Source organism: Lipotes vexillifer, unplaced genomic scaffold (genome assembly GCF_000442215.2).
Source record: "Lipotes vexillifer unplaced genomic scaffold, Lipotes_vexillifer_v1.1 scaffold121, whole genome shotgun sequence".
Taxonomy (NCBI): domain Eukaryota; kingdom Metazoa; phylum Chordata; class Mammalia; order Artiodactyla; family Lipotidae; genus Lipotes; species Lipotes vexillifer.
The window spans coordinates 1,080,592-1,097,559 of record NW_006773122.1 but is presented as its reverse complement, the minus strand read 5'-3'; the positions used below and the strand labels follow the sequence as shown (position 1 = coordinate 1,097,559).

At 51.0% G+C, this 16,968-nt stretch overlaps 1 protein-coding gene across 4 annotated transcripts in view; it reads right to left on the bottom strand.

The window, feature by feature from the left end:
• The window catches only part of TNIP1 (TNFAIP3 interacting protein 1), a 47,301-nt gene that overhangs the window by 9,055 nt on the left and 21,278 nt on the right, over window positions 1-16,968 (bottom strand). For all 4 annotated transcript variants that reach the window (XM_007448033.1, XM_007448036.1, XM_007448035.1 and 1 more), the window contains 7 exons: window positions 16,712-16,796; window positions 13,913-14,091; window positions 9,297-9,391; window positions 7,535-7,655; window positions 4,173-4,262; window positions 2,471-2,536; window positions 2,191-2,322 (listed from right to left, as the gene is read on the bottom strand). In XM_007448033.1, the coding sequence (XP_007448095.1) occupies window positions 2,191-2,322; window positions 2,471-2,536; window positions 4,173-4,262; window positions 7,535-7,655; window positions 9,297-9,391; window positions 13,913-14,091; window positions 16,712-16,796 (768 nt within the window). The remainder of the gene's footprint in view (window positions 1-2,190; window positions 2,323-2,470; window positions 2,537-4,172; window positions 4,263-7,534; window positions 7,656-9,296; window positions 9,392-13,912; window positions 14,092-16,711; window positions 16,797-16,968) is intronic.

The following is a 16,968-nucleotide window of genomic DNA, read 5'->3' as shown; positions in this document are numbered from 1 at the left end:
GGTAGGCGGGCCTCTCACTGTTGTGGCCTCTCCCGTTGCGGAGCACAGGCTCCGGACGCGCAGGCTCAGCGGCCATGGCTCACGGTCCCAGCCGCTCCAAGGCATGTGGTCTCTTCCCGGACCGGGGCACGAACCCGTGTCCCCTGCATCGGCAGGCGGACTCTCAACCACTGCGCCACCAGGGAAGCCCCCAAGCACACAATTTTGACTGTGCAACTTTCTAGAGAGAAAAGCCACAGTTTTCACCAGATTCGCACAGGGGTCTTCTATGATGCACAGAAAGTGATAAGCCACCGAAAGTCTCCAAAGGAGCTTTCAGCTCTTACAGTCTCTGAGCCCAGAGGAGGTAAGACCCTCATAGAAATAAATGCAGCACAAGGCAGAAAGGGTTCCTCCACGGAGAAACAAAGTACTACTGTGAGGTTAAAAGAAAGAATACTACAGCTGAAAAGAAACCAGGGAAGGCTTCAAGGTGGAAGCACTGCTTCCATACCTACTATGGAACAATCCAGGTTCTTCATCGCAAAGAGCCACACCTGGAATGGCCCTCAGAGAGCATCAAGTCCTAGGCCCTTTACACGACAGGAAATGACTATCCAGAGAGGGGGAGGTGACTTACCCAAGGCCACGCTGTGAGCTGGGGCTAGACTAGAACCCAGGTCTCCTAATTCTGGTGTTCTCTGTCCCCTTGCAAGTCAAAGGGAGTGTTTAAAATAGAAGAGGGCAGCACAGTGCAGAGGAAAGGCCAGGCACACCCATATTAAACTGTCTATTTCTGTGTGTTTATTTGTGATAAGAGGCCTGGAAAGATACACCAAAATGGTAACCATGGTTACCACTGGGAAGAGCCTGGAATTGGGGGGGGTGGGGGTGGTGAGGGGAGACGGTCCAGGGAAACTCTCACCGTATCTGTATCATGTGAACATGTCAATATCCTATAAACTAGCTGGTGAGCTGCTTTCAGCCAAAGATGGCCAAGGGCAGCCTTGGTTGGATCTTGTGGGAGTTGTTGCAGACTCCCCGCTTAAGAGGCTCCCGGGTCAGCACGGCCTCTATGGCCATGTGTCCCTATCCATAGGGCCACGCTTTTGTCTTGAAACATCCCGCCTTTCCCCCAGCTGACAGGGAAGAGTGTCAGATGCCAGGAACTTATCCCACCCACTAACGTGAGCCAGGGTCTGGCTGACAATCCCAAGCTGTGACTGCACTCACCAGAAAAGACAGGCAGTGTCCTCCCTAACACACATCTCCAAGGTACGGGGCGGTCGCCAAGGCAGGCTGACCGCTCGGAGAAGGCCCCTGGGTGTCGCATACTGATGGGAAGGAACTCTGCTGGAAATGGCCATTTCTAAGCCAGGCAAAAGCAGCCTGCACGCAGTTGTCATGAAGGAGAAGGCATGGTGACAGAAATAAAATCTCCCGAGAGCCTGGGGGTCAAATGGCCTTTCCTCTTTAAGCTGCTCCAGGATCCTGAAGGGCCTTGGCCAGTGTCAGTCACACACACGACAGATCATATGCTACTTCTTCAGGGGACCTGTTCCTGGGCGCCCCCAGAACGAATCCAGGCCCCCTTTATGCTCTCGCCCTCATCCCTGTAACTTCTCCTGTGTCGTACTTAACACACGTCTACTCATTTGCTTCTGTAATTAGATGTCCCACGTCTCTTCCCCTGAGGGCGGGGTTGACTGTTCACTGCTGAGTCTGTGTGCCCAGCACAGTGCCCAGGGCATGATCTGTTGAACGGCGACCAGATGAAGGACTGAAGGAAGATCTGTCTAATGCTGGAGCCCCTCGCCCACAAACAGCCATCACCACTGTAAACATTCAGCAGCACCCAGCCCATCAAGTGTACTAGAGCAGGCCCGCGGAATCTCTTTTACATTCTGTGCTTCCCTGTGCAGTTCCCTAGATCATAAGATTTTAACTGAACCAAAGCTCTTCGGTATAAAAACAAGAAAAAAAATGAAAAGAATAACTAATCCAGTCTCAATTTTCAGATGGGAAACTGAGGCACGGGGAAGGAAAGTGCTTTTGCCTCCGGCCACACAGCCCTTGTGTACTGGAGTCAGAGATGGAACCCGTGTCTCCTGAGTCCCACCCCTCACGGTTTACTCCCCTGGCTCCAGACTGCTGGGGAGGAGAGGGCTGGCCCCCCGGCGCTGGACCTGTGGGACCAAGAGTCACACTTGCCTCCTCCATTTCTATCTTGGACTTGGCCAGGAGGAGCTTGCGGTCAAAGTCGCGCTGCTTCTGCTCCCGCTCGGCCTCCAGGTCAGTCACCTGCTTCTGCAGGTCCGCCAGCTTCTGGCGCAGCTCAGTGATCTGAGTTCAGAGGCAGAGAAAGGGAGTGTGTGAGGGCCGGGGTGAACGTCCGAGGTTCAAGGCTGCTGCGAGGGAAGCAGCATGCTGCCCGGAGAGCCCAGCTGTGAAGCAGGGCCCCAGCCTTGAGTTCCCATCACCCCCACGGTACCTTCTGCTCATACTGCTGCTTCATGGACCGGAAATGCTGGTCCCATTGCTTGTTCACTTCCAGTAGCTGCGGGGGAGAGATTGGGGTGGGCAGGAGATAAGCAGAGAACGACCAAAGAGAGCCAACTCCTCCAACACCAGCTTCGCAGGCGTGTGCAGCGTGCGTGGACGGCAGCTACACACACTGCCTCGATCCTGCGCTTCTCAAAACCGTTCCTCAGAGCAAATCACCTTTATCAACCGCCACATTTTACCCTTGCCGGGAAGGCAAGACTAACACCAAGACACAGAAAGAGTATATAATTTTTACTGTAGAATTATGGAACACACACCCATGTGGAGGGCAATTTGGGACTCTGTATTTAAATTTCAAATTCTCGTTCTCTCTAACCAAATAATTCCACTCTGAAAAATGTAACCAAAAGACGCACTTGTACAAGTGTGTAAAAACTGCGTGTGCTGTTGATCATCTCAACAATGTTTATATTGCAAAAAAATCTAGAGGCCAACCTGAGCATCAGAAACAGGTTAAGGAAATGACAGAATAAACAGAAAATGCAGCACTGCACAGCTCTTCAGAAATTCCGGTGCCTAATACATTGCCCCCGTTCTGAGATGATACTAATTATTTGCCATAATCTTGATATAACAATAATAATTCGAGGAAGAAAAACAACCTAACATCATTAAATTAACAATGGAAAGGGCATCCCAAGTTCAAAAACATTAAAATATGATAAACAGTACTCAGAATTCAAGAAACACAGGGAATGTTTTACATATAAATAAATACCCTCAAAGATACAGTTAATTTTAAGGAAAGAAAGAAAAAAGCAATCTGCAGTGTGGTATGTATGATATTTTTACAAACATCATACGTTAGTAAGTACACAGACAAAATTGAGGAATATGCAATGAACTGTTATCAACTGTGGTCATCTCCAGGAGGTGAGATTCTCGATCTCTTTATAATGAACATTATATAACTTCTGTAATCAGAAAAAAAAAAAACAAAACCTTACAGTAATACAAAAAGAAAACGAAAATGAATATGCATATAAACAAAAGACCAAGAGAACATGACTTTCAGATGTGCGGGAGGACCAGGGAGGGCAGAAAGGCCCAGGGACTGGGACAAGGACGGGGCTGTGTGGAGAGGAGGGGCTCAGAGAATAGAGTCCAGAAATACCGGGGGTGGGGGACGGAGGAAGCCTATGCACGAGACACAAGGAAAGAGCCTCAACTTCTGGAGACTCTCAACTGGTTAGAAGCAGTGCTGCAAGCAGGTATGGGATCTCTCCTTCTGTGACAGTTCCTCCCTGAACCAGCTGCGTGGTGACAGATGAACCGCAGACTCCCCATTCCTGATGCTAAAACTTGCCTCTTATCACAACCTCTCTCCACCATCCAGGGTTTACCATGGGAGCCTTCCTAAACTAGCCCCCGCAGCAATTTTAGGCCATACCCCAAATGCAACCTCCTCAGAGTGACTCCTGTGGGCAGGGGAACTGATCAGGAGACAAGAGCCAGGGAAAAGCAGCATCTCTCACCCATGGGCAGATGGTTCAGTAGTCACCATGGCAACGCATCACAGAGACCTGGGCCTAGCCGGAGCCAGAGGGCCAGGGAGGGTCTTTGTCCTGCTGGTCCCAGGAGTGAGGAAGGGTCTTCCCCGACCACCACCACTCCCTCCAGCCACCTACCTCTGTGCGCTGCTGCTCCAGCATCCTCACCTTCTTCTCAGCAGCACCCAAGGCTCCCACCTCTGGGACTTTACCTGCTGTCTCACCAGCCTGAGGAGAAACACAGAGGGGCCTTCAGCAGAGCCTCAAGTAACAATTCTCTCCCCTACTCAGTGCCCCTCTAAGGCTGCTCACCCATGAGACCCAGCCCTCTGTCTCTTGCCTCTCTACCCTCCCACCCACCAGGACACTGCTACTCGTCCCATATATGACTGAGTCTCTTCGGGAAGTCCATGGAGATCATTATTCCCCCTCCCTGACCCTCAGGGGCTCCCAGACCCTTCCCTCTCCCTCATGCCCCCTCCATGGCCACTTCTTTTCCTGCTCAGGCTCTATCTCTAAGGCATTGCCAGCTGCCCTCTCTTCCCCTACCCAACAGCCAAAAATGCTCCAGCCTGGAAGGCAAGAGTTACACATTTTTTTTTAACATTTTATAAAATGTTTATTTTAAAAATGTTTTTAAAAAGATACACAAATAAAGATCTGTGTGCATGTGTGATTAGTACATGTATTTCCTAGCTCTGAGAGGGCCTAAAGCAGTGTCACTCCAATAGCAATGAGCACAGATCTTGGTTTCTAAATACCATTCTCTAACAAAAAGAAACAGGACTCCTTGGAGAAGTGGTTAATTTCAGGCCTGGGGCAGGGAAAATATAAGGTGATTATGGAGCCACTTGTGGTGCCGGAAAGGAAGGAAGTGCTCAGTCATAATAATAACAATAAGAAGAAGGGCATATCAAATGGGCATAGGAGACAACTTGAAACAGCTTCCTATGACCAAAGCTGGAACAATATGAACAAGAAAACAAATTGCAATAGTGTTGGATTATAAGCCAAAGAATAAAATAAATATCCTTGAGTCCCTATTAATAGAAAAAAATAAATGAATAAATAGATGGGGGAGAAGAAAAATTCCAATTAGTAAATAGAGAAGAAATGAGGGAAGCACAAAATCACCATTAGAAGACTATATTAATAATCACTGCAAGTGAGATCCGCCAGTGGATACTAAAATTAGTATAAGGAGAAACAGGACATCTGCAGTCTCAAAGTGTCTCCTCAAAAGTAAATATTTATTAACTACAAAGGGAAAATTAGTCCCTTTATTATGGAGAAAGCTGACAGACACCCCTTTAGCCAAATGATCAAGATTGAATGTAAATAGACACATCGATATCATGTACCCTTGACATGATGCAAGATGTCACTCCAGTGATCTTCTTGTCCAAATCCATAACATCAGTCTAATCATAAGAAAACATCAGAGGAACCCAAGTTGAGGGACATTCTACAAAATAACTGGCCCGTATAACTCAAAAGCCTCAAGCTCATGAAAGAACCACTGGGCGCTGTCACAGACAGAGGAAACTAAGGAGACAGGACAACTGTTGATAAATGCAATGTGGGATCCTGGATTCGATCCTGGTATAGAAAAAGGACATGAGTGAAAAACTGGTGAAATCTGAACAAAGACTGTAGTTTAGTTAATAGTACTGTGCCAATGTTCATTTCCTGGTTTTGATCACTGAACCACGGTTAGGTGAGATGTTAAGGCGATGGGGAGATGGGCACTCTCTGGACTATTTTGCTACTCTTCTGTAAGTCTAAAATTATCTCAAAATAAAAAGTTAAAAAAAATTTTTTTTTATACATAGGAAGTGTTGGCAAGTCCCTGGCAGTCCAGTGGTTAGGACTCTGCGCTTCCACTGCAGGGGGTGCGGGTTCGATCCCTGGTCGGGTAACTAGGATCCCACGTGCCGCATGATGCTAGCAATTCAGAAATTGAACACCAGCTCTATCTCCAAGGCCCTGCTTGATATAGGCCAAGACCCACACACTTTCTGGGCCTCGGTACAAACAGATCAAACAGGATGGGCCCCAGCCTCTGACATCCTGTGGGTCCGACAGCATTTGTCCTGGAGTCGTTGCCCACATTCTCTTTGTTCCTTGCCTTCCCATTTCCGTCCACACTCCCCTGTGGCTGGTGGGGGCGGTGGGTGGGGGCGGGCACGGTGCTGAGTGAACTTGTGAGGCTCAAGCGCCCCTACAGGCTAAGGTCTGTAAGTACACCATAGAGCCCGGGGAGTAAGGGGAGAAGGCTGGGGGAGCCCTCCAGGGACGGTCTCACCTCCTTTAGGAAAAGTGAGAGATGGGCCTGCCCTTACTGGGGAAGGAGGAAGGGGGCTGCCGTGCTCCTGCGTGCACCCTTAACCTCCACAGAGAAGAGAGGCATCAAATCTGCCACTAAGAGCAATAGCCAATGTTCACTGTTTACCACGTGCCAAGTGCTAAACCTACTGTACAGGCATCACATCACTGAATCCTCCAACGACCTTCTGAGGTAGGTGTCATTATCTCCATTTCACAGAGGAGGAAACTGAGGTCAGAGAGGTTATGCAACTTGTCCAAGGTGGCAGCACTGACCAGAGGTAGAGTCAGCATTCAACCCACAACCAACTCCAGGGCACAGGCTTCACCACTGCCCAGAACGCACACCTCCTACGGGACCTTCCTCCCCGGCAGGGCAATAAGGGCATCTGGCCTTTCGAGAAGTCAATGATGTTAAGGGCTTTGGAAAAGTCAAGAGTCCTGCCCACACACTTCCGAGAACCCAGGGGAGATCAGAAGAGTCCACAGGTCACTTCCTCAAGAGGGCAGACAAGGCAGGCTCTGACTTGAGGGGTAAACGGAAGCAGAGAGGGGCTTCCTGGGCTGGGATTCAGAAGGCCATTCACTGGCATGTTGCCCTCTCACACCCCACATCTGCCTAATAGCAGGTGGATGCAGGAATCTAGATGATGTGATGTCACAAGACCTCTCCAAACCTCCTGCCATAGCTGTCTCACGGAGTAAGAGTCCCAGCCCTGCCTCCCTGACATGTAGAGAGGACGTCCAAATCACATAATGAGTTTGCAAATCCCAGGTAAACTCAACATTGCCACATAGTAATAAGGAGTTAAGTTATTAGGATAATTATTACTATTACACAAGTGTGGGGTTTGTTAAAGACATTGAGTCCTGCTGTAGAGCCATTAAACCCCATTAAAGAGGAAAAACATGTCAGTAAAAAGTTGGGACTCAGCTCTGCAGCACAGCACAGACCAGGCAAGGGGCCAGCCAGCTCCTAGCTGGGAGCTGGATGTGAGCCAGCGCTGGGAGCTGTGGTGGGAAGCGGGCAGGTGGGCCAGCCCAGGGCATTAGCAGGCCTTGCTGAGTCAGCCCACACCCTCTTCTCTGTATGTCAGTGGCTCCCAGGCAGGAGCTTAACAGAGTCCCTTCAGGGGCTTTCACCAGCGCTGGGGAAGGAGTTTCTGACCACATACCTGCTGCTGTGCGGCTGCCCCCTTCTTGCCCGTGCCTTCCATCTTTGGTGAGCCTGGCCATCTGGAGGCACCATCTTTGCCGCTGCTCATCAACAACTTCCTGAGCTCCAGGTTTTCCTCCCTGGTTGGAGGCAAAGAGAGAGGTCATATTGCTGGCCCTGGGTCGAGGATCCTGGGGACCTCAGACCTGCTACTCACCTGAGTTGCAGCTGAGACGTGGGGAGTAAGGCGAGTCCCTGAGACCTGCCCTCAGGTGCAACCACAAAGGGCATCCTTACGCCACTTTGCTCGGCTTCCCTAGAAGTCTCTGATGCTCACCAACAGGGTTTCCCCAACTGTGAGACATGTGTATACATGAGATCTTCAGGATACATCCACACTGCATTAAAGAACCCTGGATCACACTCTCTGAGAAAATTCCACCCTTTCCAATTATCCTCAGACGTCCTGTGCGGAGCATGGGGAAAGTCTCAGTTTGGTGCTGATAGGTCCTGAGCGCCTCTCTAGTGCTTGCTAGTCTCCCGTGTTAACAGAGAAAGAGCAGCCTTCAGCCTCAGAGCCTTGAGCGGGCAATTCGCCAAAACTAATTAACATCCTTCCGTTTTTGTTGTGTTCATTATTGGAGGTATCTTCTATTTATTCCAGGTCATGCTGTTATCCAGTTACTCTAGTGCAAGTTTTCATTATAATAATCTTAAGCAAAAACATGATGCAAATTAAATTCTTAAGTAAATAATAAGGTAGGTGATACAGGACATAAGAAAAATGGTGATGTGGACTCAGGTATGACTGAAATATATGGAAACTATTTCTTTGTATTCTATTTGCCAGCTGGTTTCCATGTGATAATAGGAAAACCGAGAAGTAAACTGGCTTTCCCAAGGTCACACAGTGGGGACTTGCATCCTCACCTTCTAATCACGGCTCTTCCCTCCAGCCTGGGTTTTTGGATACATGGATGGAGTCCTTATGGCTATAAAACTCCAACTGCTTAGCCATCCAGAAGTCAATAAATATATATGCTGATCCAAAATGGCACAGTGGATCAGTAGTCACACCTGACTCCCTCTGGGCCTCACAGGCCTCTCCCTGGACCTCAGTTTCCCTCTGCAGGGTGAGGGGTTTGGCCCACATGATCTCAAAGGGCCCTTCGAGCTCTGACAGTCAAGATCAGTGCCTCTCAGGTGTGATCCTGGGTCTACCTACATCGTAATCACAGAGGCCTACTGGAAAATGCAGATGCCTAGGTCTCACCCCAGACCCAATGAATCAGAATCTCAGCACAGGAGAGAGGCGTGGCAGTGTAAACTTGCAATGCCTTTCCTGACCCTCAGTGATTCTGATGCACAGTTAAGTCTGAGACCCAGTAGTAGCCCAGGTGAGCAACCCCCGACGGTTCTCAGGAAACAGAGCAGGTCAGGATGGTGACCAGCAGGGGGCAGCAAAGTCCAGAGCCCTCTGTCCAACAGCCAGCTAGCTGCTGTTAACAGGCAGAGGGGGTAAGTTCCCAAGGAGGAAGTGCACTTTGTACAGACCCTCTTCTGAAGCTCTCAAGGCACTTTATACACAAACACTCCCCAAGGTATTAAAAAGACCAGAGAGGAAACACCCAAGGAGAATGACCAAGAGACCTGACATCCAAAGCAGGGCTCTGGGCACAGGCCTCAGAGCACTCAGCCCGGAAATCAGTGCCATGCACCACCGTCTTCCTCCTGCCCATCCGACTCCTCACCCCTCCCTCCTCTGAGGAGCCTGGACTTACCGGAGCCTCTCAGCAGCCTGATCCCGCTGTTCCAGGCCCTTGTCCAGCTTGGCCTTCAGGGCCTCATTCTCCTTCCGAAGCTGCTCACACAGGGTCTGCAGGGCAGAGAGGGAGATGCGGGCAAGGGAAGGGAAGGGGTGCACCCCAAATACAGGTTGATGCTGGGGGCGGGAGGGGCACTATAGCCACGCCAGGTCCTGACACGGTATCCCCTTTGCAGTGGCCTCACCCAAGCCCTCTTGGGACAGCAGGAGCCAAGCCACAAGGCTCACCCAGGCTCCTCTCTGCATCCTCTCCCTCAGAAGCCAGCCATGAGGACACCGGACCAAGAATCAGCCAGAGCGCCTTCTGTTCCTCCAAGGCAGAGAGCACCATCCCTCCTCCTCCTTCACTGCTGTTCCTACAGCCTAGAATGCTCTTCCCCACCAGCCTTCCCCTGGCTGACTTCTACTCCTGCTTCAAGTCTTAGCCTAAACGTCACCTCCTCCAAGAAGTCCTCCCTGACTCCCACATCTCAGGTGAGTTAGGTCACCTCCATTATCCTCACTCACAATCCCCTGCTCTCAACCTTCCTGGTACCTGTGACAATTACAGCTAAAGAACCATCAGTGTCGTTACTTTCTTAATGTCCCCCCCGACCCCACTAGTCCATGAATTCCCAGACGGCTAGGATCCTCTTGCCGCTCTCTTGTCCACTGCGGGATCCTCAGCCCAGGGCCCAGCGCAGCTCGACACTTGGTTGAAGGAAAGCAGCACTGATTGGCTGAAAGGACCTGAGTCGTAGTAGGCCTAGAGCTTAGGCGATCTGGAGAGTACTCAAGGCAGCCAGGGAGCAAGATTGTCAGCCGGCAAGTCAGAAGACAGGATATTGGGTCAAGACCTCACCAATTCCCAGTGTGGCTCAGGATTTCCTCACTTCTGAGACACAGTTAGTTCCCCCACCTACAAAGTGGGGCAACTGCTCCTCCCCTGCCTCCTTTATAGGGCTGCTATAAGGACAAATGAGACCGGGAGAGTGCAAGTGCCTCGTGAGCTGCCAGGCGCTTGATAACCTTTGAGGACATGTGTTTGAAGTGCTGCAAGGTGAAGGGGGCATGGAAAATGGGAAGCCAATCTCAGGGCCTCACAGATGGAGGGAAGGGAGGTTCTCACTAGTAAGGGTGATGCACCAGGTCAGTACTAAGCGACTCAATCTCTCAACAAATACCTAGGGAGCACCTAACCCATGACCCGTAAATGGCCAGGTGTTCTTCCACTCACCACCTCGGTGGAGCCTCACAGCTTCACCACAGCTACGTAACTCATCTCTATTTTAAATGTAGGCTAGGGAATTCCCTAGCAGGCCAGTGGTTAGGACTCGATGCCTCCACTGCCGAGGCCCCAGGTTCAGTCCTCCATCAGGGAACTAAGACCCCGCAAGTTGCACGGTGGGGCCAAAAAAAAAAAAAAAAATGTAGGCTACTGCAGGTGAAATAATGTGCATGAGGTTGTACAGCTCTTGGGAATCACCAAGGGGATTAAACTCCATCTGGCAGATCCTAAATGGTACCTCTTTCGCCTGTGATGAAAGAGCAGAGAAGGGAGGTGGCAGGCTGTGAGCTGGGCTGAGGGCAGAGACAGTGAGCGATATTCACCAGACCTTCTACCTGCTCCCTTCCATGTCCATTTCCCAGACGTGCTGTGACCATGTGACCAGTTCTGGCCAATGAAAGGTGAGTGGTAGTGACAAGTGCCACTTCTGAGCTGGCTCACGCACAATTCTCTGGTCTCTTCTTCCCTATGGCTGCCAAAGGGCACAAGACGGCTGGGGCCTCAATGTGACTGTGGAGCAGAAACAAGCCCCTGCCACACAGAATATGAGGGAAAACTTTCATGTTATCCAGGGAGATTTCAGAGTTGTTTGTTTCCACAGTAAAACCGAGCCCTTTCTGACTAACCCAGGAAAGACTTGAGAAGGCTGGATGGAGAACACAGCCTGGAACTGGTGAGTGGTCAGACATGGAGGAACAGAAAACCATTATGACTGGCTGCAATGCCCAGCAGAGGCCTCATGCTATACCTGGCCTTGGAAATGCTGAGTGAACCGAGAAACAAATCAGTGAATGAATGAGGAGGAACCAGATTAATCTACCTCCACCCACAGGCTGGGCAAATACCCAGGATGCAACAGCCCTGAGTGGGGCCTCCAGGGAACAGAACGTCCTGCTGTGGTCTCTAAGGGAAGACCAGGACAAGGCCTCATGTGCTGTCCTTCTACGCAAGAGGCAAACGCCCTGGGCACAAAGCAGACGGAGAGAGGTCGTCACAAAAGTCATCACCTTCCATCAAAGGGGTTAATAGAGCTCATGTGTGAGTTCATTCATTCATTTGTTCATTCACCAAATGTACACTCAGCACCTATGAAGTGCCAGACACTGGGATGCAGTGGTGAATATGACCGACAAGGTACCTGCCCCTCTTGTGAGGCCTACATTCTAACAGGGAACACAAGGGAAAAAACCAAACACAAAGTAAAGAAACCAATTAATAAAATTATTACAAACTATGATAAGAGTTAAGAAGGAAACAAACAAGAGCCTGATAAAAAATAACAGTGGGGGGCACTTCCCTGGTGGTTCAGTGGTTAAGACTCCGTGCTTCCACTGCAGGGGGCACGGGTTCAATCCCTGGTCAGAGAACTAAGATCCCGCACACCGCGCAGCACAGCCCAACAACAACAAAATCTGAAAAAGAATATTTGTGTATGTGTGTTTATGTATTTATATATAAAACTGAATCACTGTGCTGCATACCTAAAACTAACACAACATTGTAAATCAACTATACGTCAATAAAAATAATTTTTTTTTTTAAATAGCAAGGTTGGCAGGACCCCTTTTATGAGGCCCAGTATCAATCCTTATTTCAAAGCTGAAAAGTTGGGACTCCCCTGGTGGCGCAGTGGTTAAGAATCCGCCTACCAATGCAGGGGACACGGGTTTGAGCCCTGGTCCGGGAAGATCCCACATGCCGCGGAGCAACTAAGCCCGTGCGCCACAACTACTGAGCCTGGGCTCTAGAGCCCGCGAGCCACAACTACTGAAGTCCACGCGCACACACCTAGAGCCTGTGCTCCGCAACAAGAGAAACCACTGCAACGAAGAGTAACCCCTGCTCTCTGCAACCAGAGAAAAGCCCGCACGCAGCAACGAAGACCCAACGCAGCCAAAAATTAATTAATTAATTTAAAACAACAACAACAACAAAGCTGAAAAGCTGACACTCAAAGTGATCCCACCACAAGCAACGCACCAGGTTCGTCTCCCCAGTGGCTCAGCCTTGACACTTGACATCTCTGGGCCTTGCTGACATCTGAAAGCAGTCTCCCTCGGCCTGGCCCTCCAGGCTCCAATCACTCCTCCAGCCTCCCAGTGTGGCCCCTCACCCAAGGTGGGGGTGGGAATCCTCTGCTCCCCCCATCTCTCCTCACACCTGTCTCCAGCCTGGACGCCCCTCCTGCTTTTGTCAACCCAGGCCCTTCCCAAAGCTGCACACAGTGGACACCCCAGCAGCTCATCCGTCAACTGGGCACTTGAATGTTTGCTGACATGAGTGAGACAACAGGGCAGTGACTGGCCCAGAGGAGGGCCTAGGAAGGAGGAAGGCTTGGAGTTACAGCTCTGTCACTAAGGTGACAGATACTCAGGTCCTGAGCAGGTTTTCTCGGAGCCTCAGTTTCACCATCTGTGAATCCTTCCCTACCCCCAAGCCCTCAAGGCTCAGATCCCCTACCCAGTGTGGATGAGCCATCACCATAAAATCTTAACAGTGACCACTTTTTGAGCACTTACTATGTTCTAGACTGTACAAGGGGCTTCATTTAATACTCAGAGCAATTCCACAAGGGAGGCATTTCCAGCCCCATGTTACGAATGGGGACAGTGAGGGACCGAGAGGATAAGTCACTTGCCCAAGGTCAGAGAGCAATAAAGAGTCTACTGGCCAAGGACCATACGGTTCCAAGGCCTGGCCTGGCCTAGGAAGGAAATCTGACTTCATTCCCACAGCACAGGAAGAGTTATAAAAGGAAGCCTCCTCCATTGGGGAGGCAGGGTGGGATGGGAGTTAAGAGCATGGACTTTGGAATCTGACAGACTGAGGTTCAAATCCCAGCTGCACCATCTACTAACTGGGGGGCCTTAGGCAAAAAAAAAAAAAAAAATCACCTCTCAAGGGCTGTGGCCCCACCTGTGAAGTGTGGATAATGATGGTCCTGGCTCAGGGGGCAGGGACAGTAACATACAAGGGGCCGGCCTCTGTCCCCTCCCTTTCCCCACCTGTATGTGAAGAACAAAGGCAAGGCTGCTGCCAACCTACCACATCCCCAGCCTCAAGAGTAACCCCAACCATGAAATCTGCATCACCCACACCATTATTTCCCGGTTTCCTGCCTCTTCCTCAGCCCTTCTCACAACTTCCTTACCCTGCTCACTGCCTTGAACAAGAAGCCCAAGTCGGGTCCCCATCCTCACCCTCGGAAGTCCCCGTGGTACCCTGGACTCCCCAGAAGAGCTGGAGGAAGCAGAGGGGGAACCACATGGCAGACCCCAGGCCACCTTCCCTGGGCCCGGCCTCACCTGCAGGATGGAGGTGCGCTGCTCATTCTTGTGCACCTTGGAAGCCAGCCGGTTGAACTCGAGGGCCATGCGGCCCAGGTGCGTGAAGAGCTGGCTGTGGTCAGGCTCCTCGGCGCACACGCTCAGGGTGGTCTCCAGGCGCTGCAGGTGCAGCATCAGTGGGGAGGGGATGCGGCCCGCTCTTCACCAAAGTCTGCGTAGGTGCCACCAGCCTTTCTCCCTCTGCTTCCCCATGCCTCATGACTCAGTTTCCCCCTCTGATCCCAGCTCAGCTGAGGGACATTCTCCAGTTATGCAGGTTCCCTGTCTGGGGCTGACTCACAGGGCAGGACCCGGGACTCCCAGGCCACTGGCTGGCTTACCAGTGCTGGAGCCACCTTCCTCCCACACGTTGGGCCTTGCTGAGTGCCTGTGGGTAAATCACTCGTCCACAGGGCCTCAGAATCCTCATCTACTACACGTACACATCCCTTTTCTTCTCTTCTACCCCATAGGGTTCTTATGCAAGTGAAATGACACATGAAAGCAGCAAGCCCAGGAAAGGGGTATCACTCAATACCCAGCACTGCCTCTTCAGCTTAGGAAGGCTTGCCCAGCAGACACCAAAACTGTCTGACTATTATGTCTATACATGTGTCTTCTTGGGAGTGGTCCAAGCATTCATCAACTTTTCAGAGGACCCAAGACTCAAAACACGTTAGGAATCATAGATAGTTCAAAGAATCCCAATCTAGCAGAGATGTGAGATAGGAAGCAAACCATGGGCAATATAGTCCAATCTCAGAATCTATCACTCCCTGTCTCTCTCTTTCTCTCTCTTTCCTCTGTCTAGAACACTCTTGGCAAAGACAATGCCTTAGCTATGCCAACACCACGTCCAAGGACCCACAGGGGTAGCTGACAGCTGACTGCACCAAGCCCCTGCCAGGCGTCCGAGCCCCCCTCTTCCCCTGCCTGAGACCCCACCCATCAGGCCCCACGCCTCTTCGGGCTTCATTCCTGTGGTGTCCCCTCTGTTCATCCTTCCCAGCGCCCCCGTGTTTCAGCTGCTCTAGCAGGCCTCCCCTACCACTTATGGCAGTCACAGGCCATCAGAGCTACAGGGAGCCTCAGGGTTCCGGTTTGGAAACGAAGCTTCGGGGAGAAGGAGGCTGCTCAAAGTTGCCCAGTGAGCCAGTGGCAGAGCCAGGACTGGAACGTGGGCTTCCTGACTCTCCATCTATGGCCACTTCCCTCATCTGAACTCTGCAGCAGTGGAAACACCCTGACAGCCACCGCGTGCCATCCAGTGAATGCCTCCGTAATACTCTTAGCACCTTATTCTATCAGATGCAGCTGCTTCTTCAGTTCTGCCTTCATTCCCCCACTGCCTCTTCCCACACAGGATATGAGGTGGCGAACGGTGCTCTATCAAAGGCTGGTGAATTGTTTCATCACCCTGACTTCTCCGACTGGCCTACAAGCGCCGAGAAAGCAGGGAGGCTGTCTTGTCTTTGCTCAGCACAGACTAGGCACATGGTGGGGCTAAGGAGGAACCTATTAACGAGGTGAAGTCTGAGGTCACAGAGTGAAATGCTTTCTGAGCAGGGCGGGTCTTGCCTCCTTGGCCAGCTTCTCAGAGCCCGTGGGGATAGAACAGGACAAGGGGACAGAAGTTCCCAGGGGACAAAACACAGAACGTTTCTGATACTCAGAGCAGCCCCTCATCACTGAAGGCATGCTAGTGTGAGCTGCATGACAACTTGATGAGGACCTTGCACTGGGGACTGACAGACACAAGATGCAGTCAGTGAACTAAAGAGCAACATTTTTTTTTTGCCTTGTTAATTCAATATTTTTAATTTAATTATATTTTCACTAATTTTTTGGCTTTTAACTTAAAATTTTAACATTTTAATCAACTATTTGTAGCTTAAAAAGTCAAACTGTTTTACAAGGTTTGTAATGGAAACCAGCAGTTTCCTGTCTCACTTCCCTCCACGTCCCAGTTACCACTTCCCAAAGCCATTCACTTCACACATAAAGAGAAACATTTGTGCCCCAAATCCTTGGTAGAATGAGGCAGTGGAGACCAAGGTATCAGGGAAGAGTTATACCACTTATTGCCTGTATAACAATCAAAAAATCTCAAAGTGAGGAAGGATGAGGAGAGGGCAGGACTTGACTTTTGAACAACGTTCCACACATTTCTCAGTGGTTCTCCAATAAGTCTGCTATTTTAAGAGAGAACAGGACAACATAGTTGGAATAAAGGCAGCAAGTAGGGTAAAGTAGAGAATGAGGATGCCAGGTGGACACTCCAGAGCTGGAGGGGAGTGTGTGTGTGTGAGCGCGTGCATGCGTGCGTGTGTGTATGTGTAAGTGCAAGGTTTAACCTCCTACCTGCATGCCCCAAAGAGGAGCCTGGGAACAGCCAAGAGCCTGCACAGAAGGGCCACATCTGCCTCAAGCTGCTCTGGGTTTCTCTGACCCTTTCTACTCTACCCAGGCTACGAGCCCACAGGCCCAAAGGCTGAGTCAGAGCCTGCGGAGGTGCCCGGCACTTGGCGGAGGCCAGCGGGGCTGGCAATGTGCCCAGGCTTTCACAATGGTCGGGTGCTTGTGTGGCTCACAGGGAAGTCACCAGCCACGGATTTGCATGTGTGAGCGAGAAGCACCCCCTGGTGCTGGCCCCTCAAGCGTATCCCTAGTGACTCCGGGGTGCCCAGGGGATATAAGCGGGTCCTGTGCCTCTCACGCGGGGCCAGGTGACTGAAACAGAGAGGAGACGGGGGATATGCCCAGGGACCTGCCGTCCACTCACCATGGTATTTCTGGTGTGGCCACCGCTCTCTGGTGAAGAATGCCCCTCGGCAGGGACCACTTCAAATTCAGAGGAGGTGCTCTGTGTAGAAAAGGGGGGTCAGGGGCTGCCTGAGAGAAAAACACCTCGCCCCTCCTCTGGGGCCCCATGGCTGAGAGTACAGGGGGGTCAGAGAATGGAAGGAGGAAACCCCTTCTCACGTCCAAGTCCTCTGGGCAGGAGGAGAGCCAGCCCAGGATGAGCTCACAGACCA